This window comes from Rousettus aegyptiacus, unplaced genomic scaffold (assembly GCF_014176215.1).
Source record: "Rousettus aegyptiacus isolate mRouAeg1 unplaced genomic scaffold, mRouAeg1.p scaffold_m13_p_9, whole genome shotgun sequence".
In the NCBI taxonomy this organism is placed as follows: domain Eukaryota; kingdom Metazoa; phylum Chordata; class Mammalia; order Chiroptera; family Pteropodidae; genus Rousettus; species Rousettus aegyptiacus.
In genome coordinates this window covers 31,397,741-31,421,286 of record NW_023416312.1, presented here as the reverse complement: position 1 = coordinate 31,421,286, position 23,546 = coordinate 31,397,741, and the positions used below count along the sequence as shown (strand labels likewise).

At 46.7% G+C, this 23,546-nt stretch overlaps 1 protein-coding gene across 2 annotated transcripts; it reads left to right on the top strand.

The window, feature by feature from the left end:
- Window positions 1-2,345: 2,345 nt before the first annotated feature.
- GRIPAP1 (GRIP1 associated protein 1) lies at window positions 2,346-23,131 on the top strand. 2 transcript variants are annotated; one of them, XM_016153317.2, is made up of 26 exons: window positions 2,346-2,417; window positions 4,606-4,672; window positions 4,813-4,874; window positions 5,829-5,855; window positions 6,393-6,500; window positions 9,259-9,409; window positions 10,228-10,412; window positions 10,592-10,639; window positions 11,302-11,333; window positions 11,435-11,482; window positions 11,611-11,710; window positions 13,049-13,126; window positions 13,340-13,432; window positions 14,196-14,330; window positions 15,417-15,512; window positions 15,780-15,992; window positions 16,128-16,241; window positions 17,060-17,137; window positions 17,239-17,334; window positions 17,458-17,514; window positions 17,623-17,722; window positions 19,234-19,364; window positions 20,428-20,550; window positions 20,693-20,786; window positions 21,594-21,748; window positions 22,550-23,131. In XM_016153317.2, the coding sequence occupies exons 1-26, from the start codon at window positions 2,376-2,378 to the stop codon at window positions 22,640-22,642; spliced, it is 2,526 nt and encodes an 841-aa protein (XP_016008803.2). In that variant the 5' UTR covers window positions 2,346-2,375; the 3' UTR covers window positions 22,643-23,131. The 2 variants fall into 2 exon arrangements, with proteins under 2 accessions (XP_016008803.2, XP_036083223.1); XM_036227330.1 differs by lacking the exon at window positions 10,592-10,639 and having other exon boundaries at window positions 2,349-2,417.
- Window positions 23,132-23,546: the final 415 nt, after the last annotated feature.

The following is a 23,546-nucleotide window of genomic DNA, read 5'->3' as shown; positions in this document are numbered from 1 at the left end:
TTAATCTATGTCAATTTAATTGTTAAACCAGCCAAAGAACCTAAAAGTGTAGAAGGAATGTTAGTGGGAATGAAATTGGAATAGCTCCTTTGGGAAGGAATTTGGAAATACCTAATGAAACTACATATGTACTTTTTGATGCACCAATTCCTGTTCTATGAATTTACCCTGAAAATATACCTCAGATAATATGAAAATACATATATGTACAAGGGTATTCTTTTTGGCTGTTTATAATAGCAAAATATTGGAAACCACCTACATGGGCAAACATAGGAGAGTGGTTAAATTATGATACATCTACAAAATGGGGTACTACATAGCTGAGAGAGAAGGGAGTGAGAGGAGATAGCAAATGGAAAATGCAAAGTATGCTATTCTTCATGTAGGATACATAAGATAATATAAACGTATTTGCTCATTTGTGTAAAAAGAAACCGAGAAAGGATAAACCAGAAAGTAAATTGATTGGTTTCCTCAACAAAGGTGGGAAGGGCAAAATGGAATTTAAACAGAAACAAAGGAACCTAACTATATTTCAAATGAATCATACAGCCTCATGAAGAGGGTGGCGAGTGGGTGAACTAAGCCACATAATTTTTGAACACAGTATTTTGACCACCATCAGATCAAAGACAAAAGGAACTGCATCAAACATTGAAGATATTTGTTAAACACAATATTTGACTATAGACTATGAAGAACTTAAAGATGAAAGTGAAAAAAAAATAAAAAGAGACAAAAGAAACACTATTGCCATCTAGTCAGTTGATTGTTTTTTACAGGCTTATGGGTTAGCAATTCTGGTTACTTAATGTGTATTATGTTTACACAAATAAGTACATTTATTGTGGATAATGGGAGCCAGGTTTCTGTTGCAGAAGGGATTTACAAATACTATGGAAAGTGAGAAAACTAGGATGAACCTTGTGCTGTTGGGTTGAAATGGAAGGTATTATAATGAATTTATGTTTTTAAAATACGTATACCTATAGCAAAATGTATAAATAGATGATAGATGTGTATATACATGAATTAGAATACACACATATATTTCCTTGCTATGTCCTGAGAGGGCCTAGAAATGATTACATTCTAATAGCAATGAACACTGAGGCTGAAAAAGAATATGAATCTAGAGCATCCTGTAGTGTCAGAAGAAAGTGATAAAGGCATGGTCAAAGGGACACACAAGTCATCTTGAAGACACTCTCACTGGCCAAACCTGGGACGATTTGAGCGTCAAAGGAAACGATGATAGTGATTGATTATAATTCATTTAATAAAAAAAACCAGTAGTCTCTATAGATATAAATACGCACATTAATGGGGGAGAAGAGGAGGCTCTTCCTTACGGTAGAATAGCAAGTAAAGAAATGTTAGTGTTAGAAAGTCATCAATAGATGCTGAAGACAAAGGTTCGAAAATTTTATATATGGTGAGAGAATGATAAAGGTGGCAAAATGTAAACAATGGACTGACCTAGGTAAAGGGCATATGGAATTTCCTTGTACTATTGTGGTTTTCTGTACATTTAAAATGATATCAAAATTAAGTCCCTCCCCTAAAAGATAAACAAAATAGGGAGTATCCTAGTACTGATATGTTGTCACTAAACATGCTAATTTTTTCTCTTTCTCAAATAAAAACTCCTGCTTGGGTGGCAAGGTTTTCAGAGGGGGCCAGAAAGCACAAGAGAGGCTTATGGCTTATAATGCACTTTAATACTAATTTGAATGTTTCTGATGTTTCGACATCCTGTTTTCGTTTTTGTTTTGTTTTTAATGAAGCTTTTTCGTTTGATTCACTGCCATTCTTTCCCCTTAGTGATTTCTTTTCAATAATTTTGAAATTATTGGTGGCAAGATCCTTTACCTAACACCGTGAATGGAAAACAGCGTCAAAATTCTGGTTTTTTTTTAAAGCCACGGGCTTCACCGGAGACGATATTCCCATTCGGAGTCACCCACAAGAGGGCGGGAACAAGACCAGCGCAGAGCTTCCGCTTTCGTTTCTTTAAGTCAACCTTTCTCATTAAAGGAGAACCGTGAAAGGGTGATTTTTCTGTCGGCAAACATTTCCCTAGCGACGAGTCCACCCGTGACACGGGGATGTAATAGTATTGCATCACAATGGGTAGTCTATGTGAGCAAAAAAGCCAGATCAGATGACCCAGATTCTGGTAAAACATTTAATTGCAATTCATGTGACCTCTCGGTTTCATTTTCTTCTCTCCGTCTCCAAAACGTTGAGCTACTGGAGTAGACTCTTCCCCCTCGATTCCTGGCCAGTGGTTTGGTCCAACCCGCATACTGACAGAAGGGACGAGCTGCGTCTGCGCAGAAAACTGTTGGGGGGCGGGGGGGGGGAGGAACATGGCGCAAGCTCTGTCCGAGGAGGAGTTTCAGCGGATGCAGGTGCCGCTCGCCGGGGAAAAGACCACCGGGAAGGGCGACGGGGAGCGGGGCAGAGAGAGGTCGTGCCACAGGCTCTGAGAAGGGGTTGGTTGGGCTAGACCTTGAGTCTAAGGGGTTGGTCTGGAAAAGGGAAACTGAGGCTCCGAGTGGTGGGACTATTGGATTCCAAACACTACTGGTCTCTGAAGGGTTGTATTATTAGAGCCTTGTGGGCGGAGGAGGAAAGAGTCAGAGAGTGGGGGATATCTTACCCAGACCTAGAGGGGACGAGACCTTTGGGTGTGTGCGGGGAACCCATGGGTGGGTGATGATAACGTTAGGCATCGAGGGAAGGAGATCCTGAGAGGGAGAAACCATTTTGTCTGGAGAGGAAGGAAGTGGGCGTTGGGCCATTTGCGTCATGATGGGGGGAGCCATTACCTGGTGGGAGGTGGAAGTTTTTTGTGGGAGAAACCACTGTGCCAGCGAATTAGGGAATGACCCCAATGTTGTCATTGTTGCCGGGAGAGGGAGATCCTGTGCGAGTGATGGTAGTGGATCCCAAGAGGGGCCGGTACCATTTGGATGATTAGGGGTGATCCCATTAAGTCTGGGGTGAAGAAATTCTTGAATGGGTAATAATACCATTAATCCCTGTTGGAGAGAAGACCAAAGGAGATGAAAAAGTGATACTACCTTGGACTGCATGGAGCAGGGATCACTGGGCTTTGGCTGGGGGCGGGAGGGGGAAGGAGGGGTACCCTGATTGGGTACTCTGACCACTTGATTATTCTGGCGGGGGTGGGGGGAGATCCTGAAATGGGATGAAAGCCAGAGTAGACCCTTGTTGAGAGAGATTTTTTTACTGGGAAAGACCACTGGATTTTGTTTGGAAAGACTCTGAAGGGGGAAACCTTGAGTAGGGATCTATGGTAGGAGAGGAGGAACTTCAAGTGAGGACAGAATCCATCGGTCCTTGAATGAGGGACCCAGTTGTCTCTGTGAGGGACCTGGAGGATGGAAAGGTGAGATCATTGGACTGTGAAAAGGGAATACCCCTGTAACTTGTGCAGGGGGTTCTGAGTGAGTAAGAGTAATCCAACTAGCCCACCCAAGGCCCTGTGGAGGAAAGACCCTGGAGGATGTAGGGCTATCCCATTGGAGCATGACCGGGAGATCTTGAAGTGTGTGGGAACCCTTGAGTGAGGAAGATTGATTCCACTGGGCTGTGAATGAGGGCAAAACTATCGGGCTCTGATGGATAGGAACTGTGGGTGGGTGCCAAAGTTGTACCAATTAGATCAGAACTGTGGGAGACAGATCACTAGGTCTAGGGGTGGACAGATGCAGGAAAGATTCTGTAAAGGCCAAGCCCTTTGACTTTATTTATTTATTTATTTACTTACTTAATTGAAGAAATGATTTAAAAAATTTCCCCCCATCTACCTCCCAAGCCCTCTGACTTTTAGCATAGCACCATTGAGTGGAAGCTGGTGCCATGGGAGGGAAAGGTCTTGGTGGGGTAAGGGCCAGTGGTTTGGGGAAGAACTGGCCTAGGTGCCCTACAGAATAGGGGTATACTGTTTGGCATGGTCCATATTTCACTTTCCCTCAATTCTTGATAGGGGTCTGGATGTGCTTGCAGAGCCTTGGGGGTGGGGACCCCGAGCAGCCCCCTTTTACTTAGTGAAATTGGTCAGGAGAATACCAGGCCCTCTTTCCTTGGGAAAGAGGAAGGAAGGCAAGCCCCTGCCCCCTGCTCTGGCCAAGAGGATAGATAACACCCATCCCTGACAGAAAGATAGTTGGAACAGTCAGTGTTCAGTGTGTGATGAGGTCAGCCAGGAGGAGGAGGAGGAACTATATCCTGTGGGCATGGTGAACCATAGAACACACATGAGCAGGAGCCTGACTGGGTCAGCACTCTGTCATGACCTGAGTGCATAGTGAATTGGAAGGGGAGAGATGGAGGCAGTGGAGAGACACAGAGGTGAGACTGGTTGTGGTTATAAGTAGAACTGAGAAAGGTGGGACAGGGACTGAGGGACCGGATGCTCATTTAGGATGTGTATGCACAGGTCTTTAGGAGTGACTAAAGAGGCACACAGAGGGCAGCAGGGTCTGCGGGGTTCAGGGGATTGGTACCCTCATGGCGAGGATAGGGGCACATTCCTAATCAAATCATTTCCCTTCCCTGCTTCCCCTAAAGGCTCAGCTCCTGGAACTCCGAACAAACAACTACCAGCTTTCAGATGAACTACGCAAGAATGGTGTTGGTGAGCCAAGAGGGTCTTATTAGATGGAGGTGGCTTTGGGGGACAGAGGCTGAGGGAAAACACCTCAGAGGCTTGGTGGGAAGTCCTTTCAGCTCCTTGCCACTGACTGAGGCCGAGACTCCGTGCTTTCCCCACACTAGAACTTACCAGTCTTCGACAGAAGGTCGCCTACCTGGATAAGGAATTCACCAAAGCTCAGAAGGTACTTCCCTCCACCCATTCACCCACCCGTGCTTCCCTGTAGCCATCTGACTCATTCATCAATCCAGTGAGCACCTACTGTGAACCAGACCAAATCTTACATGCTGTCATTAGTTATTCAAAAGATTCTCAAGGAAGTCTCTTTAGTTTGCTAATTTTATCTAATTCTGCTTAATTAATTGGTAAATTTTAATTTACTCTTAATTCATTTTTAATTTCAATTACTTACTCAGTCTCGTTCACTGACTTCTAACTAAAGAGTCACATCTAGAGGTAAATCTGCCTTGAATCTGCTGTCTCGCCTCCACTCTCCTGTCTTATGCTCATACTTCCCATTCCTGTACCGGTCCTGTTGGTAAAGTCCTCTGAAGATGAGAGCATATCAGCTGTTGTGGCCCTCAAGTCATTCAAGGCCCTCATTTGTCTTTTTCTTCACTACTCTGTTGCCATGCATAGTACAATGTTACACATAGTGTATGCTCCATAAATATTTGTTAGACGGAGGAATACGGAAGGCAGAAAGACCGGCATTTGGAAAGCTAGGTTTCTCTTTGGTAGGGTGCTGATTACCCAACCTGATAATTCCCTAGGCTGCTCAGCAGAGAGTGGCAGTTTCCATGGTGAATGGAAGGAATCCATATAGATGTGTATGGACAGATATAACAATGAAGCCACAATGTCTGAGCCTGGAGACCCAGCCCATAAAGGGTTAAATACTAAGACCCATGAACAGCTTTGGGAGCTTATAGGAAAGGATGTAAGCAGAATGCTACTCACTCTCCCATCATTCCTATGGGCTACAAATTGTCATGCAAGTTCTGTGGTTGAAGATGCTCCCATCCCCCAACTCCTGTCGTTATTGTCTCCCCTTGACACTTGCCTCAATGTCTCCATACCCCAGTGAGAGTGTCCCTCTCTGTTCACCTTTTCTTTTTTCCTACCCCCTCACCTTTAGGCACTGAGCAAGAGCAAGAAAGCTCAGGTAAGGGGACCCATGGTGGGTGAGTGTGTCTGGGAGACTATGTCTTTGCAGGGATATTTCTGTATGTTGGGATCTCCTAGTACTGGACTTTCTTTCTCTGTGTGTGCACTTGCATCGATGACTGCCTCACTGTCATGTGTTTTTGTATCTGTTTTTGTTTTCCTATTTTCATCTCTCTGTGCCTCTCTCTGTCTTTCCTTCTCCCTTTTTCTCTATCCTTCTCTCTGACTCTGTCTCTGACTTCCTGTTCCTCTCTCTCTGACTTGTTTCTCTCCTCAATCTCCCCATTGCCTTTCCCCCACCTGTTCCTATCTCTGCCATCAATTTTCTTTTCTTTTTTCCTTTTATCTCTTTCTGACTTCTTGTTTCTCTCTTCTTCACACATTTCTTTCCCTGACTCCTTCTCTCCTCTCTCTGTTCCTCTGTCTTCCTGCCTTTTCTTTATTTTGCTCTCTATCTCCATCTCTCCATCCTTTCCCGTCCGTCCCTCTTTCCCCATCTCTCTCTACCTCCTCTCTCCCCTATTTCTCACTGCAGGAAGTTGAGGGGCTACTGAGTGAAAATGAGATGCTGCAGGCAAAGCTGCACAGCCAGGAAGAGGACTTCCGTTTGCAGAACAGCACACTTATGGCTGAGTTCAGTAAGGTGATGGTGCCTGGAATAACCAAGGGGGCTCCAAGGGGTAGGGGCCACCTGGGCTGAAGCTGGAGGGCGGCTGAGAGAGGTTAGACAGAGGCTGGTCTTGGATCACTGTCCATGGTGCTGAAACAGGTCTCGAGTCTGCTGAGGGCAGTGATTTGACAGATGAGGCCACCCATTGTGCTGGGATTAGAAGGCTGGAAGCTCTGAGGTCAGCTGGTTCCTGACCAAGTCACTTCTTCTCTCCGAGCTTCAAGTCTCCTTGTGTATATTTTGGGGCTGATGCGAAGACAAGGGGTATTGTTGGGTCTTAGGTAAAGTTCTTATATTTAACATGGATGGAAAGATGTTTAAGCTGCTTCCCTTTTCTTTCTTTCTTCATCTGATGTAAGCCCATGTAGAATTTATGTGGATTAGATAATTTATCCTGGATTAGATAATTACATCTCCTCACTGATTTTAGCATCCTCACTGTTTCAAAACCTACTAGGCAGCTAGAGACATTGTCTTTTATTCCCTTATCTCTTTTCTGCATCCATGCTCAATAATTGTCTAAGTTTTTAGTGTGTTTTCAGGGAAAAAAGTCTCATGGCAACAAAAATGGTATTTCCAAGGCTCCACGTGAGAATGTAGTACTTAAGACCCTTTAAAATCTAAACAAAAGTAACCTTTAAGCAGGTACAATACCAGGAGAGGTGATTTAGCAAGTACTAGTCAAGAGCCAGGAAGCCTAGATTAAACTCGTAGCTCTATATTTTACTAAGTGCAACCTGAGTGTGTCACTTGATTTGTCTGTTTCTTGGTTCCCAAATGTTTAAAATGGAAATGATGATAATGAAAGTACCTGCTTTGCAGGGCTTTTGTGAGGATTGAATAGATAAATGTCTGTAAACCATTTAGAACAGAGCCTAGCACATAATATCAGCTGTGTAGATGTTAGTTACTAATAGTATCCTTTGATCAATTCCTTTTCCCTCTAAAATATTTTTTCTTAACTATTTAAAAGCTTTATATCCATCCTGTGGCTCTACTGCACCTCAACTTTTTCCACCTCTCGCCTGCTCTACTCCTACAGCCTCCTCACTGGTCTCAGTTCTAGCTTCTTTGACCACATCAATCCCTAGACATTGTCCTGACTTGCAGGTCTTATGACATCACTCCTTTAAACAACACGTCCTAGTGGGTCCTTGCCCCCTACAGTTCAGAGCCCCTGGTGCTCATGTTAGAGCTGACATCATCACTTCACTTCTGATTGCTTCCTGCCCTTAGTTTCAGTGGTATCATGTGGTTCTTTTAGGAGGAAGGTAAGGCAGGTGCAAGCATTCATCCATAAATCCAGCTCATGTTCTCCAGTACCTGCCCTGGGCTAGGTACTAGGCCAGGTATATAACTTCCTTCACACTCCTCTTTCTCCTTCTGGGAACTGGAAGTACTCACAGAGAGACCTGGGTTCAAGGCCTGCCTCCAGCACTTACTTGCCAAGACATCTCAGCTTATTTGTTCCTTCAACAAATAGTTATTGAGCACTTGATTTGTGTTTTGTGTTCTGGAAATAGTTGTAAGCAGTACAAAATGGTCCCCACTCTTAAGGAGTTTATGTTCTGGAGGTGGGATAGGGAGAAAGATGATGATGTAGTAAACAAATAATAATTGTACTGATACTGACAGTTATATAATGTTTACTGTGTACGAGCTCTCATTCGATGTGCTTTACATTATTTATTCATTTAATTCTCACACCAAGCTGATGAGATATTATTAGCATTACAATTTAACAGATGAGGAAAACTGAGCTCCAGAGAAATGAAGTAGTTTGTCTCAATGTCCCAATGCTAGTAAATGGCACAGTAGAAATTTGCATCCAAGCAGTCTGGTTTCAGAATTCGGCTGTGACCCTATGTTACAAAATAAAATTTAATTGTCAATCACAATTTATGATGCAGGATTTTTCAGGGCTTTAAGAAGTTAAAAACATACTAGTTAAATTTACTTGTGATTAGTGCAAGGTAAGAAAGAAAGAGATTGTTGTGCTAGAGAGTATTGGAATTTCCGTGTTTGGGGATACTACTAGAAAGGTGACATTTGAGCAGAGCACTGAAGGATGCAGAGAAGCCAGACATGTGAACTGGATGAAAGGAATAGTGTTCTGGGCAATGAAATTAAAATTCTCTGTGGGCCTCAGTATTCTCATCTGAAAATGGGAAAAAGGATCTTGTCAGGTCTGCTGTAAGAACTTCGTTTTAGCCAGGAATTTAACAAGGGGCTGGTTTAGTTTTATTTGCATTGTGCACCTCTCCAAGGCCAAGGACTGATGATAGGGGTCTGTGGGTAGTGCTGGCCCTGGAAGTGCCTTGAAAGCTGTCTGTGGTGCCTAGGCTCCCAGACACAGACCCCTCCACAGAAGATGACTGACTGGCAGGGGAGTTCTCAGTAATGTGGACATCTTGGACCAGCAGCTTCCAGAGGAGCCTGAAGTCTTGGATTGCAACTGTGATATGGGAGTGGGCAAGCAGAAAATTGTTCTCAATATTTTCAATCCTCTGTGACTGCCATTTAACAGATGTGTGAATTTGAAGTTGTTTAACATCTGTGCTTTCGTGTTCTTACCTAGAAAGTGGGAATAATGAATAATGAAAGTACCTAGGTCATGGGTATTATGGGAATTAAATGAATTGTAAAGTGCATGGGCCAAATGCTGTGTATATTTCAGTGAATATTGTTCTGATTCTCTGCTTTTCTGCTACCTCGTCCTTCCCTTGCTCAGCTCTGCAGCCAGATGGAACAGCTGGAGCTGGAGAACCAGCAGCTGAAGGATGGGGCTGCCAGGGCAGGTGCTGTCCAAGCTGGGAGCCTTGTGGATGGGGAGCTGCTGAGACTGCAGGCAGAAAACACAGCCTTGCAGAAGAATGTGGCAGGTGTGTGGAGGCCCTCCTGGGGATGTGTGGACCTTGGGGCTTGAGTAGGGTGTTGTCCTCCTGGGGAAAGGTGGAAAGGCTTCAGAATCAAGCTTGCCTCTTCCATGAACCCTGGTATATGACTTTGGACAAGACATTCTCCTTTCCAAGCCAAAGCTTCCTCACTTATGAAGTAAGTATAGTGATGTCTACCATTTGGAAGATTGTAGTAAAGATAAGAGGTAGTTATCTTTCTGAGTTTAGTTCAATGCCTCGGATTTAGCAGATATTGCAGATAAGCAGATTGAACATCAGAAGATGTTTACTAAATGGAGAAGGGGAATGAAGGAGCATTGGGAAGATTCAGAGCCCAGATTGTCAGTAGGATCTGGGATGAAAACTGAAAGAAAGCTTGGTAGAGCGTGGGAGGATCCTGATGTGTGGAGGTTTGGAGAGCAACTAGGGCTTGGGGGGTGGTGGGTGGTAGTTTGGTAATCAGCAGGGAGACTTTGTAGAATGTGGCTGGGAATCAGTAGGTTATAAGGATTCAGCTGTAAGTAGGGAGTAGAGGATGTTAGACATGACCTTGGAGGGCTATGGGTGGAGCCTGGGAAACCAACTTGATCTAATTTGATAGTAGACAGGATTTCAGTGGTTGGTGGGCTTAAAAGATTTGTGATTGGTCTGGATCGGGCTAAACCTTTGTCTTTTAGGATTGTGGTCTTTGGGGCAGGGTTCCTGCTACCTGAGGTGTTGAAGACCACTTTTCCCTCTATTTGACTTGGCAAGGGTCTTCAGAGATCACCTCATCCAACATATATCTCTGTTCTATCCACCAGCCCTGCAGGAGCGCTGTGAGAAAGAGGCTGGGAAGTTCCCACTTGCCATTGAAGGTCAAGGGGACCCCCCAGGGGGCCAAACCCCTGCTCTCCTGTCCCCCATGCCTTTGGCAGAGGTAGAGTTGAAATGGGAAATGGAGAAGGAAGAAAAGAAATTGCTCTGGGAGCAACTGCAAGGCTTGGAGGTGAATCTGGGTATATTGGAGCTGGGGTGCCAGATGGCAGTCAGACGCCCTAGCTCTGCCTATGGTCCCACGGAGATGTCTGTGACTGATGGATTAGGGATGCAGGAAGGCAGGAAGAAGGCACATACCTTACCTTCCCCCTTGTTGATAACAACCCCCTCCCTTATTGTTTCCTGTAGAATCTGAAGCAGGCCGAAACATCCAGGCTGCAGGAGGAACTTGCTAAGGTGGGGCTGCCAAGCTTTCTCTGGCCTTTGCCCCATCCCACTTCCTACCTGTCATGCTTCCACCACAAAGCAGAAGTTAGCAGAATACTCCCTCATAGCCTCAGTTTTGTCATTTGTGAGAGACTCACACTTATGTCTCAGAATTGCTTTCAGTTTGGAATGGGCTAATATGATCCCACTATGTCTTGTGCCTGATGGGCTCCATTCCTTTCTTCTGTGTCCTCCTCGCTCTGCTTGTTTATTCATCCATCCAACAACTTATAGACTGCTGGCTCTTACCTAAGAACTAGAGACCCAGTGGTGTGGCAGCCAATCATGATCCTGCTTTCCAGGCCTCCCAACTTAGCCATTCTGTGATGTAGCCCTCAGTCGATATGTTGGAGATGTAAATGCTGGGCTTTGAAGCTTGAGGGAGGTTATGTTGGTGCTACTGACCAGCTGGGCAACCAAATGACTGAACCCTTCTCAGGCTCAGTTTCTCCATTTGTAAAAATAGTAATACTCACTTCTCAGGATTGTTTTGAGGATTCCACAAGATAACAAATAAATTCAGCTTCCAAAGAGGAATTAGTAGGAAGTGTCTGTAAATATTAAGTTATTTTTGTCTTTGCTAATATTATTCTTCTTGTTATCACTTGTCTGTATTCCCTCCCCTACCCCAGCTCTCAGAGAAACTGAAAAAGAAACAAGAAAGGTAAATTTCTTTTTCCAGAGGCAGGGGAAAGGGTTCAGGGAGATTAGGAAAGGGATCGACTTTTAGAATTGACTTATCTATGTCTATCTTTCTGTGCCCAGTTTTTGTCGTCTACAGACGGAAAAGGAGACACTATTCAATGACAGCCGGTAACTATCAGGGTTGGAGTTAGTGGTGGACAGTGCCCAGCAATATTAACTCAAGACCATAGGGGCAGAGCTGGGAGACTGAGCCTCAGGCCATGGTCAATGCCGTTGGCCGCCCCCATCACTCCTAGGAACAAGATTGAGGAGCTACAACAGCGGAAGGAAGCTGATCTCAAAGCCCAGTTGGCTCGAACTCAGAAGCTGCAACAAGAACTTGAGGCTGCCAATCAGGTGAGGGGCTGGGTTCTGAGATCAACTGGGATAGGGACCAGGGTTGGGGGTCTAGGGTACTCTGAGATCTACAGAGACTATTTGGGGAGTCTGAGATTTCTTGTATTGGAAATATAGGGACTGGATAGCTCCTGCCCGCCCCCTCCCCTGCCCCACCCGGTGCTAGAAAAATGGGAACTAAGGAGCGCTGAGAGCCCTTGGAGTTGGATTAGGAGACTATAAATCAGAGATCTCAGGGAGCTGAGGACTTAGGGGTCTGTGTGTCACAAGTTTGGATGAATCTGTAATCCTGAGGGATTAGAGACAGGAGTCTGGAAAAATCTGTGGTCACTGGGGACTGGGACCAGGAGTTGTAGTGAATCTGAACTCCTTGGAGGTTGAGTGATTTTGAGACCTATAGGGGCTGGACAGATAACATGACTTTCAAGGGCGAGACAGTTGGGCTTGGAGGCTGTGAATTTGAGACTCTCATGGTATGAGGACTGGTTTGAGTCTGACACCTCTAAGAAGTTGTATCATATGGGCTGGGTGGTCCTGAGATCCCCAGAAGCTGTGAATAGAGAACTGGTGAATCTGAGACATCCAGAGACTATAACAAAAGTCTAGGTGGGTCTGAGGCTTTTGAGGATTGGGGGCTGGCCGATTTTAAAGCCTCCAGTCCTCTCCCTAGAGTAGGTGAGTCTGAAGTCCCATGGATTGGGAAACATGGTGACTTGTGTGTCTGAGGCTCCTAGGAGCTGGGGACAGAAGTCCAGGTAAAGTTGGGTTAGCAGTTAGCTGAGTCTGAAGATCCCCAGAGACTGGGGATGGGAGTGGCAAGTGGGAGAATCAGTCTGAGACCTCACTAGGAGCTGGAAACTAGGACACTGTATGAGTTCAAGACCTCTAGAGTCTGGAGCTGAGTTTGGGTGAATCTGAGACTCTTGGGAGCTAGGGATATGAGGGTTCGGTGTGGCTGAAACCCCTGGGAGTTGGGGTCCGGAGTCTAGGTAAAGCTGTAGTTCCTGGGGCTGAGTGTGTCTGAGAATCTTGGGGCCTCCAATCTGGAATCTGGGTGTTTGAAACCTCTTACAGAAGGGGCCTGAGTGATTTTGATATCACCAGGAGCCTAGGTGTTTTCTGAGATACTTAGAGCTGGGATATAGAGGTGGCTGAGGCCTTTGGGGGGGTAATGACCTAGAGTCTGGGTGAAGCTGAGATCTCTGATGGGTGGATAGTCCAAGACTTTCAGGTGCTGAGAATGTGCTGTCAGGTGGTCAAAGAGGGAGTCTGTATGGTTCTATGTATCGCAGGGGAGTCTGAGGTCTAGAATGGGCTCCCCTGACCTGGTCTTCACAGAGCTTGGCAGAACTGAGAGATCAGCGGCAGGGGGAGCGCCTGGAGCATGCAGCAGCTCTACGAGCCCTACAGGATCAGGTACATTATATTGGGTGGGCTCAGGAGAACGAAGGGGCAGTACAAGTGGGTATTGTACAGGCAGACAAGGCCTCAGAGGTCTTGCTTTCCTGGTGGGTGGGCGGGTAGGGTGTGCGCGCGCGCGCGTGTGTGTGTGTCCGTGTGTCCGTGTGTCCTTTCTTGGCTGTCCCCCTGTTCTGGACCCACTCTCACCTGTTGTGGGGATGAGGCCAGGTGTCTATCCAGAATGCGGATGCACAGGAACAAGTGGAAGGACTTTGGGCTGAGAACAGTGCCTTGAGGACTAGCCTGGCTGCCCTGGAGCAGGTACAAGACACTTGGAAGCCCTCACTGATCTCTCCCCAGTTTCCCATCTCCCTCTGCTTCTGATCTACATTGGGGCAGTGTAGTCTGGATGTCGTGCTGTTCTCCCACCTGTTTCTGCTTCATTCTCAGCTTTTTTCTGTTGGCGTCCACCCCTCTTCTCTTTTGCCATCTATCCCTGCTTCTCTTGCATTCTAGTTTCTCTCTAGTAAAGTGCAGGAAGTGAACTAGTGAACTAGTCTTAAGTGTGTATTCAGTAAACCATGTCTGTCTGTCCATCCGTTCATCCATCCATACATCCATCTATCTATCTCCATGTAGCCACCACCCAGATCAAGACACAGAGCATTTTCTGTGCCCCAGAAGGTCTCTTTCATCCCTTCCCATCCATACTTTCCCCAAAGTATCAACCCCTCTCACCTTTAGTAACATAGATTAGTTTTGCTTGTCCTTTAAATTCATGTAAATGGAATCAGGCACCCATTTTTATACCTGACTTCTTCCCTGCAGCATTATATCTAAGAGGTGTATCCATACGTAGTAGTGATCTGTTTTATCTCTGTTTAGTATCCTATTGTATGAATATACCATATTTATCCATCCCCTGTTGACTTTTCTCCTACTGTTCTTCTATTTGAAATTCTTTCTCCCCCTGGCTCCCTTTCCACTTCTCTCCCTGTCTCCCTGGAACTGGGAGGCTCACACCCTATGATTGGCCACTGGTGCCCCTTTCATTTTTACTTCCCATCACCACCACTTTCTCCAGATTCAAACGGCAAAAACCCAAGAACTGAATATGCTCCGGGAACAGACTGCTGAGCTGACAGCTGAGTTGCAGCAGCGGCAGACTGAATATGAGGACCTCATGGGACAGAAAGATGACCTTAACTCTCAGCTCCAGGTGACACCTCTGGCTCTCACCTGTCTTCTTCTAGTTCCATAGTGATGGCTCAGTAGAGTTTTCCATGAGGTGCAGTGGGAAGACTGTGGAGTCAGGAAGACCTGGATTCCAGTCTGGCTCCCTAACATAGTCCCAGACTGAGTTGTTTCACTTCTCTGAGTGAGAGCCTGTTCAGTTAGTTAGGAGAGACATTCTGAGAGACTCTTGGGAGCTAAAGATATGGGGGTTGAGTGTGGCTGAAACCCCTGAGGGTTGGGGTCCAGAGTCTGGGTGAAGCTGTAGTCCATGGGTGCTGAGTGTGTTGAAGAATCCTGGGGCTTCCAAGCTGGAATCTGGGTGAGTGTGAGACCTCTTATGGATGGGGGCTGAATGAGTTTGAAATCACCAGAAGCCTAGGTGTTTTCTGAGATGCTTAGAGATGAGATATAGGGGTATCTGAGGCCCCTGAGGGATAATGACCTAGAGTCTGGGTGAAGCTGAGATCTATGACAGCTGAGTAGTCCATAATGGACAGTAGAATAATAAAGGTTTCTAGTAAATAAGATAGAAGTTTAGTTTTCTCTCACATAAGAGTCTAGGTAGGTTGCCCAGGGATGGGACGATGGCTTCCCGATCACCAGTGACCAAGGTTCCTTCTACATTGCTGTTCTGCCACCTTCAACACGAGACTATCTTGGCATCCAAGGTGCTTGCTCAAGCTTCCCTACTATCATGTTTATATCCTGTTTGAAAGGAAGGAGGACAGGTGGAAGGGCCCAGCATGCTCCTTTCCTTTATAAGCATAACCTATATTACTCACCACTTCTGCATCCAGAAATTAATCTCATGGCCACGCCTAACTGTGAGAGAGGCAGAGAAATGTCAATTAGATGACCATGTGCCAAACCACATAATCTGTTGCTGGGGAGGATGGGAGAATGAATGCTGGAGAGCAGTTAGCAGTCTCTGCAATGTTTCTCATCTAGAAATGGAGAGGACAATACCCACATTACAGGGTTTAGGGAATTGGTCTACCAGAAGTATCCTGGGTGGCTGGCACCTCCTGGAGGCTCTTTATCAAACTCAATTCCTTTGTTACCACATTAGGAGTCATTGCGGGCCAATAGTCGGCTGCTAGAACAACTTCAAGAAATAGGACAGGAGAAGGAACAATTGACCCAGGAACTACAAGAGGCTCGGAAGGTGGGTGGTGCTGGGGAGCCTGCAAGGGGAGGAAGTGGCTTGGTCTGCGGGGAAAAGGCAGGTGACATGGCCAATCCCTTGGAGATGGGAGGGGACGGAAAACGACAAGTTCCATGAGGATGAGTGAGTGACAGCCAGTTTTGTGGAGATTGGAGGGAGGTGGCATTTAGCACATTCCTTGGGCCTCAGGAGGTGGTGGTGGACCTTGTTTGGCATTGGGGGAGGAGGTCGACTGATATCCTTCTGCCCTACCCTCTCGGTCCCCAGAGTGCTGAGAAGCGGAAGGCCATGCTGGATGAGCTAGCAATGGAAACACTGCAAGAGAAGTCCCAGCATAAAGAGGAGCTAGGAGCTGTCCGACTTCGGCATGAAAAGGAGGTATTGGGGGTGCGCGCCCGCTATGAGCGCGAGCTCCGCGAGCTGCACGAGGACAAAAAGCGTCAGGAGGAGGAGCTCCGTGGGCAGATTCGAGAGGAGAAGGTGAGTGGATAGATGAAGATGCACTTCCACCTCTAAAGCCAGGGGAGTCTATCACTACTGATGGGTCAGGGGATGGCAGGTGTGAGGTTCCCGCTCTTCTATCTGCCTGGCTCATGATGGTCTGCCTTCTCCCAGGCCCGAACACGAGAGCTGGAGAATCTCCAGCAGACAGTAGAAGAACTTCAAGCTCAGGTACACTCTATGGATGGAGCCAAGGGCTGGTTTGAACGGCGCTTGAAAGAGGCCGAGGTGAGTTGGTGCCTGGTGAGGTGCAGAGGCTAATCAAAGGGTACCCATGCCAAACCAGCGGACCAGGAGTGGTCAGGCTCTGGAACTTTCTGAGATGCCCTGGACTTGTGTATCCCCAGAGCCACCCTGGCTCAACAGCAGCCCTGTGGAGGGAACCAGGAGATGGCCATCAGTAGGGCACAATGTCAGATTTATTAATTCGAAAAGGCATCTCTTTCTTCTCAAACTGTATTTCTAGCAGGAAATTATTATAATATACTAATTTTATTCAAACAGAAACTTTTACTGCCATTTTCTGGAAAATTCCTGATAATACATGAGGATTAGTGTCACAAAGCCATGAGGAGCATAGGTACTAGAGCCAGTCATTTACCTCGGTTTGAGTCCTGACTGGGCCACTTTCTAGCTGCGTAACTTTGAGCAAGTACTTGACCTTTCTGTGGCCTGTTTTCATTATCACTAAAAAAGGGATAACAATAATACCTGCTCTCTAGGTATTATGAGGAGGTATGTAAAATGAGTTAATATATGTAAAATTCTTACAGCATTCCAGGCCTGCGGTAAGTGCCGTGATGTGTTTTATTAAATAAAATAAAACATAAATGGAAATATCGATCTTCGATGTGAACTGCGCAGCCCTAAATGTGACACTTCTGTGTACTGCCTAAAGGCATGCAGTGTTTTCTACAGGAGTATCTTTTCTGCACACCCAGGGGCCCTCTGCTGCAGTCTCTCAAATCCCTCACTGGACATGATGTCCTGTGGGGGGTATGATGTCCTCTGGGGGGACTTGGCCAGACCTGGGACTTGTCTTGTAGGAATCTCTAAAGCAGCAGCAGCTGGAACAAGAGGATGCCTTGAAGCAGTGTCGGGAGCAGCATGCTAGTGAGCTGAAGGTGCCTATTGCATGGCGGCATCCCTTTCTGGGGAGGGACAGGCTCTGATGCGAGGCCTGAGGTTTCCCAAGCTGAGGCCTGAGCTGCCCTCTGCTTTGTAGAGCAAGGAGGAAGAGCTACAGGGTGTTCGGGATCAGCTCCAGCAAGCCCAGGTGGAGCAGGACTGCCACCTGAAGACCATCAGCAGCCTGAAGCAGGTCACTGGTTCCTCCATGGTGCCCAGACACATCCCAGGCCTCAGCCTGCAGTAACGGGGCAGGGAAGGAGTGCAGTACATATAGCCATTTTGACATCTACTACCCATGCTTTCTCTGTCATAGGAGGTAAAGGACACAGTGGATGGGCAGCGCATCCTGGAGAAGAAGGGCAGTGCTGCGGTACGAAGGGGAAGTGTTCCATCCACCACAGCTCCTTCCTGCCCTATGGCCCCCCACCTGTAGGCGCACTGGGCCTCAGACCCCATCTTTCCCCCTATTCCCTCAAAGCTTAAGGACCTCAAGCGGCAGCTGCATTTGGAGCGGAAACGGGCGGATAAGCTGCAGGAGCGGCTGCAGGACATCCTTACCAACAGCAAGAGCCGCTCTGGTGAGGGACCTGGACCACAGGGGATGCTGAGGCCCAGGGAGGCAGGGCTTGGGCCTGAAGCCCAGAGCTGCTTCCTGTACCTCACTCCACCAGCAATCCTGCATCTTCTGTCCCTCTTGAACTTAGCCTGTCTTTTCCCTTTTTATTGCATCTGTCTCTCTCGTCTGTTTTTATCTCTCTCTGCATTGTCTATTTGTGTCTCTCTTTCCTTTTTGCTGTGTATCTTCTCTGTTTCTATCTCTCTCTGTATCTGCCTTTCTCTCCCTGTTTTCTTTTTTTAGTTTTCTCTTTTTCTCTCACCTTTTCTTCTGTCCCTTTATTTCTCTTTCTCTGTTTCTCTTCTTTCCGTCTTTTGTCCGTTTATGTCTTTGTCCATCTCCCCACTACACCCTGATGCACAGTCCTGCACTCTACCCAGTGTCTCTAAATCTCTTATATCCGTTCTCTCATTCTGTAAATATGGATTGAGCCCCCATGCTCACATCCAGGGTCCCTGGTGGGAAGGAAATCCCCCTAGTCTTGGTATTCCAGAGGCTCCCAGTTGAGCTAGGGAGACAGATTTACAATTAGTCAGCAACACTGTAGTGTGATTATTATTCAGCCAAAGTCCATGTTATTTCTGCCATTTAAACCAGAAAATGCTACAACAACAAAAAACCTGGAGTCACTTAAAACTTTTTAAAGAAAGAAACGGCCTATATATATGTTTAAATAAGTAAATAAGATGTAGCGATGGCTCTGGTGCATCTCCCACATCACAGGCTCAGAGAAAACTTGCTCGCTATCCTCCTACAGCCATTCTGCTCCTGCTGGAGATCCTTGGAGTATGGTGTCAGCCTCCTCCGTGACACCCCAAAGCAGCTGCAGGAAGAGAGGTCTGAGCACAGTAGCCATGTTTTAAGTGGCATGGCAAAAACAAATATATCTTTCACCAAATCAATGTTTGTCCAAGGCATTCTGTCTCCCGAAGTAACCTCGTTATAAAGGAGGAGTCGAGATTTTGTTTTGCTATAGGTTGGTGTACAAATCAACAAACATTCAAATTGTCTGCCGTGTATTCATGTTCGTTAGATGAAATTCAGTTTTAGGTGCATGGCTACAGGAACCTGTCTCCAGTTTTTCCTGTCTCTGCTCTGACTTGTGTACTTATCCAGGGTCTCCGCTTCTATCATGTGCTCCAGCTTGCTGTCTCTCTAGGGTTTCCTCTTTGTATGTGGGTGTGCCTGTGTCTGCAACTTGAGTTTGAGTGCAAATGTCACTTTATGTCCTTGTGTGTCCACATCACCATCTTTTCCCCCATCTCTTCACCTTTGTTTCTCTTCTGGTGTGTGTGGGTTTGCCTAGAGGGGCAGCTCTTTTTTCTATTTCTGCCTCTCTCTATCCTCCTGTCTGCCCGAGTGTCTTTTTGCCTTTTTCTATCTCTGTCAAATCTATTTCTGCTTCTTCCTGCTAGTCGCTGCCCTGGCACCCTGGGGATCTGGGGCTCAGGTTTCTCTTATCTCTCTGCCCAGGCCTTGAGGAGCTGGTTCTTTCAGAGATGAACTCACCAAGCCGGACCCAGACTGGGGACAGCAGTAGTGTCTCCTCCTTTAGCTACCGGGAAATCTTGCGAGAAAAAGAGAGTTCGACCATTCCAGCCAGGGTAAGGAGCGAGGAAGAACCTACAGCTCCAGCTTCTGCCCAAATTCTGGGGCTCTCTTTTCCTCCCCTGCAACCATCTCTTACTGTGGGCCTAGCATACATATTTCCTTATCAACTTTTACCCAAGCTTACCAGCTTTGATTCTGATTGCTAAATGGTGAGGTGGGGGCAAATTATTCTCTCTGACACTCTGTTTCATCATTTGTGGGCTAATTCTACCTTTCCTGGTACCATAAAATATGTGATTCACAGTAGGTGCATCATCCGTGATTATCACTTGTTATTATTCTCATCTATCATGTCAGCTTCCTAGACAGCTTTTATTTAGAAATAATTTATTCCACTTGTGTGCATTATAGAAAAAATTTAAAAACACAAACAAGCAAATTTTTTTTATCTTCAGCCAGAGATTACCATTATAAATCCTTCGTTCATACCCTTCCAGGCCTCTCTCTTTTTTTAAAGCCTAAATGAGATGATAAATAACCCGTTTTTATTCAGCTGATCTCTGCCCTCCCAATTTTGTAAATTTTCATTTCCTCTAATACTTTGAGCTTAATCAGATTTCTCTAGTTGGCCCCAAAATGTCCTTTATTGTTGGTTTTCTAAGAACAAGCATTCAGTTTCAGAGCACATGTTGCATCTGGTTGCTTTACGTCCTTAAGTCCCTTGAATCTAGTGAAGTCCCTTTTTTTTCATGACATCAACCTGTGGAAGAGACCATCCCAGTTGACATGTAGAAAGTGTTCCATCTTTTGGATTTTCTGCTGGCTTCCTGGTAATACCATTAAGCTGGTTCCTCCCTCCCCTAGTTTTCCTGTCAACTGGAAGTTAGGTCACATGTGCTATGGGCTCTCCCTTCATCCTCTCCATTAGGTTATGATGTGGTGGTTCCTCTCTCCTCCTTTAGGCAAAGGGGGATTCAGTGTCTCTGAGGGTGCCAAGACTTGCCTACAGCCCTAGGTGGAGAGCCACCCCCTAACTTGGTGGTTCTTCTCAGCCCTGATCTGTATGGGGCAGCAGCGTTGAGACCAGGCTGGCCTCTTCTCTCTTCTTCCCTACAGTCCTTATCCAGCAGCCCTCAGGCCCAGCCTCTGCGGCCAGCAGAGCTTTCAGATGAGGAAGTGGCTGAGCTCTTTCAGCGTCTGGCAGAGATGCAGCAGGAGAAATGGATGCTGGAGGAAAAGGTACTGTCTGTCTGCTTGTCCCTGCTTGGCATACCCTTGGCAAAGAGGCTGGGGTGGGGGGTGATTGATGTTCAGCTAGCCCCTTCTCATGTGTGAACATGCTCAGTCGAGGGGTCTGAGGTAGGTTGGGCCCACCCCACAGGTGAAGCACCTGGAGGTGAGCAGCGCCTCCATGGCAGAAGACCTCTGCCGGAAGAGTGCCATCATTGAGACTTACGTCATGGACAGCCGGATCGGTCAGTGCCCCCTTCCCAGCCCTCACCCCTCATCCAGCCTCTCACTTGCCCCCTCTTTCCCCACTGTCCAGTGCTGTGGCTTCTCTCCTCTCCCTTTGGAACTCAGCAGTTACTAACAAGACCATAGCTGGTGGAAGGGAGAACAGGGCAGGCCCATACCTGTGTGTCTCTCTTTCTGTTCTGTGTCTTATCTTGGCTCCTCCCTCCTTTCCTGGTCTCTGTCATCTCCCCACTCTCTTTCTCTAGTGTGTCCCTTGTCTTCTTTCTCCTTTCTTCTCCCTACATCTCTTCCTCTTCTCTCTCCCCCTTTTCTCTTCTCCCTGTCTCTTCTTTATGCACCATCCCCCCTTCATCTTGTCTCACTGTTCCTGGCTATATCGTTCCATCTCTGGAAATTTTCCTTCTTTGTATGTGTATCCTTTGGGGTCCTTATCCCTTCCTCACCTTTCTCCTCTCCTTTCCTCCTTTTTTCTCTTTCTTCTCCCTCCCCCATCTCTTTTTCATCTCCCCCTTTCTTTCTTATGAATCAGAATAATACCGACTGACATGTGCTGAGAGCTCTGTGCTTCGTATACAGTCATATACATTTTTCCTTCTCCATGAGTTAGTTGTTATTTTCCCCATTTCTCAGGGCCTCAGCTAGTAAGTGACAGCCAAGGTTCACATGGCTAAGCCTCTGCCTCCTATGTGACATGGCTTGTCCCCCTACTTTTCTCTCCTGCTCTGCTTCCATTCTTTCTATTCTGTGTCTGGCTGTCTCTCCTCTGGCTCTGCCGAGGGGGTGGCTTTCAGCCTGGGCCCTTGCAGATGTATCCGTGGCAGCAGGCCACACAGACCGCAGTGGGCTGGGCAGTGTCCTGAGAGACCTAGTGAAGCCAGGTGACGAGAACCTTCGGGAGATGAACAAGAAGCTACAGAACATGCTGGAGGAGCAGCTCACCAAGAATATGCACCTACACAAGGCAAGTGTGGCCTACCAGTCTCCCCATCTGTCCATCCAGCCACCTGCCTCTCCAGCCACACATCATCTGCTAGTCCTGCCATTCACCCACCCCATTCACCAACCACTCCTTCATTTTCCCATCCTCCAGTCAACTTACTTTTGTCAGTTTAGCTGTTCACTCTTCCCTCTGTCCTCACATCCACTTCACTCATCCATTTATACATACATTCACCCAACTCTCGCATCAGCCCACTGTACTATTTGTCCATCTGCCCCCTAACCGTCTAATAATCTGACCTATGTGTTTCCACCTATTTCCTGACCTACAGCTCTCTCTTTCTTACATATTCATCAATCACCCTTGTCTTAGCTTTTACCCACCCGCCTAGTACCTGCCTGCCTACCTGTTGTCCTCTATTTGTCCACCTATTTGCATCTACTCATATGTTCACTTGCCCATCTTGCTGTCCAGATATTTCTGCCATCTCTGGGAGAGTCAGAAAGGATGTAAACCTGGCTCCTGATTCTGAGAAGCAAGCTCAACATTTAGTAGAAAGAAGGTGGCAAGGGTTGGGGTCATATCCTCCAACATACCATGCACAACAGGCAATCTACTCCCATATCCATATCTCTAGCTCCAGAGGCTCCCATCCCCTCACACATATACCTTTCCTGAGCCCAGCCCACTGCTGGGGGCTCTGTGAACTTCTCCAAGTACCTTCTTGTCCCAAGATAGACATAACTGGTCATTGATTAATGGGGTGAGAAAGATGACACCTCTGCTACCTTCTCTGGCCCTGATGATTTGTTTGTTTCTTAGGATATGGAAGTTCTGTCCCAGGAAATTGTGCGGCTCAGCAAGGAGTGCGTGGGGTCCCCTGACCCAGACCTAGAAGCAGGAGAAACCAGCTAAAGACCTGCTGCCCCCATTTCCACTCCCCACTCCCCAGGATACCATTCCCTTGGGCTGTGGTGGGAAAATGGGGGCCAGAGCCAAAATCAAATAGGTTGGGAGACTGGACATTAAAGAGGTTGGAGGCCTGATGGCTAATGTTAATGAACCTGTGTTAGGGAGTGGTCCCTGGGGAGTGAGGACTCTGAGTGGGGAGAGGCAGGGATTTCTCTTCCCCCTTGACCCTAGTTCCCAAGGACCTTTGCCTTCATCTCTGCATGAGCACCCCACCCCCCCAAGACCAACTCCTTTTCATTTTATTTTATTTTATTTTATGTTTATTTTATTTTATTTTATTTTTTAATTTATGTCTGGAAGCCTGGCTACTCTGCATTTGGGATTGGGGGTGTTGGGTGGGGCACGGTCCCCATTCAGCATTCTAGTAATGTGTGTGTGTGTGTGTAAAGGCTATGAAGCCAAAATACCATCTTGCCAGACAGGCCTACCCACTGACTGTCTGCTCTCATTCTTTCCAACTAGTAGGGTGTGCTAGGGTTGGTGACATCACACCACTGAAATGGAGAGGGAGGTCTCTGGCCACAACTTTACTCTCCTTACCCCACATTCACCTAGCCTATCTCCAGTTATTGTTGACTAGCCCCTCAAACTGAGTGGAGCAGAAATATCTGCAGATATGTATGTATGTGGGTGGATGTGTATGGGGTGTGGGTGTGGATGAGTGGGTAGGTGGGAGGATGGATAAGTGATTGGATGGATAAATGGATGGATTGGTAGGTGGATAGGTACAGGACGGACAGGTGGGGATGTAAGTGGACAGATGGATGGCTAGGGAAATGTCTAGATGGGTAAGTGGGTAGATGAATGGATGAGCTAACGAATGGGAAGAATAGGTGAATAAATAAAT